We start from the raw sequence: 1,089 nt of genomic DNA, 5'->3' as shown, positions 1-1,089 counted from the left end.
CAGGTGGCTGGAGATCAGCTGCTGCTTCAGCCCCTCCACCTGCCTGGCCAAGGCCATGGGCGTCAGCTCCTCCTCAGCCGTCGAATCCTTCACCGTGCTCTGTGGATGGGGAAAAAGTGGCTGTGTCACCCCCCTGGGACAGACTCAAGTGGTCCCCAAGCAGGGGTGATGCTCACCTGGATCTGCTCCACCTCCCTGAACAGCTCCTGCACCTCGTGCTGCAGCCGGTGGTACCGCTGCCGGGGAGTCTCTTTGGCACCAAGACCCTCACCGAGCTGCAGAGAGGAACAAGGGCATCTTCTCAGGGAGGGTGACAAGAGGATGCAGCCTGGCTCTTCCCAGTGGTGCCCAGTGCCAGGACCAGAGCCCACGGGCACAACCTGACACACAGGAGGTCCCTCCTGAACATCAGGAAACACTTTAGGGCTGTCAGAGTCACCAAGCACTGGCTTGGGTTGCCCAGGGAGATGGTGGAGGCTCCATCCTTGGAGATACTCAGAAGCCACCTGGACACCAGCTCTAGGTGGCCCTGCGTGAGCAGGGGTTGGATCAGATGAGCTCCAGAGGCCCCTTCCCCTCCACCCTTCTGTGGCTCTGTGTGATCGGTGGCCGTGGGCAGGGACAACCCCGTGGGGTGAACGGGGACCAGGGACCGTGCGCCAGGGAGGCATAGATGACTTGGACTTGGTGATTAACTTTTGCTCTCTCTCTACAGAGGCTCACACTCCCAAGCACCCTGGACTCACAATTTCATACTCCCCAGACTCGTAGCCCGTTTTCCTGGTCTTCGTGATGCGATCAGAGAAATCTGGAAGAGGAAGGACAGAGTGTCACCCCAAAACACCCAGGGTGGCTCTGCCCTCCCCAAGGGCAGCTCGGGTGCTCGTAGCCCACCCTTCTCTGTCCCCCTCGGCTCACCCACTCCCTTGGTGCCCAGGTGCTTGTCCTTGAACTTCTCGTAGGCGGCATTGGGGTTGATGATGAGGTGCTCCACGCTGGTGCTGGTGAGCTCCTCCTGCACACAACGCCCAGCGTCAGGGACCAGGCACCCCCAGGGTTTGTTGGCAGAGCTGCCCCCCTACCCCTGCA

At 61.0% G+C, this 1,089-nt stretch overlaps 1 protein-coding gene across 1 annotated transcript in view; it reads right to left on the bottom strand.

The window, feature by feature from the left end:
* Positions 1–1,015, bottom strand: part of DCTN2 (dynactin 2 (p50)) — a gene marked incomplete at its 5' end in the record, with an annotated part of 2,561 nt that extends 1,546 nt beyond the window's left edge. Inside the window, 4 exon segments of the mRNA XM_010187553.1 lie at positions 1–99; positions 177–275; positions 747–808; positions 919–1,015. Of these exon segments, the coding sequence (XP_010185855.1) occupies positions 1–99; positions 177–275; positions 747–808; positions 919–1,015 (357 nt within the window).
* Between the last annotated feature and the right edge of the window lie 74 nt (positions 1,016–1,089).

This window comes from Mesitornis unicolor, unplaced genomic scaffold, assembly GCF_000695765.1.
Source record: "Mesitornis unicolor isolate BGI_N332 unplaced genomic scaffold, ASM69576v1 scaffold41116, whole genome shotgun sequence".
In the NCBI taxonomy this organism is placed as follows: domain Eukaryota; kingdom Metazoa; phylum Chordata; class Aves; order Mesitornithiformes; family Mesitornithidae; genus Mesitornis; species Mesitornis unicolor.
This window is presented reverse-complemented; position numbering and strand designations above follow the sequence as displayed.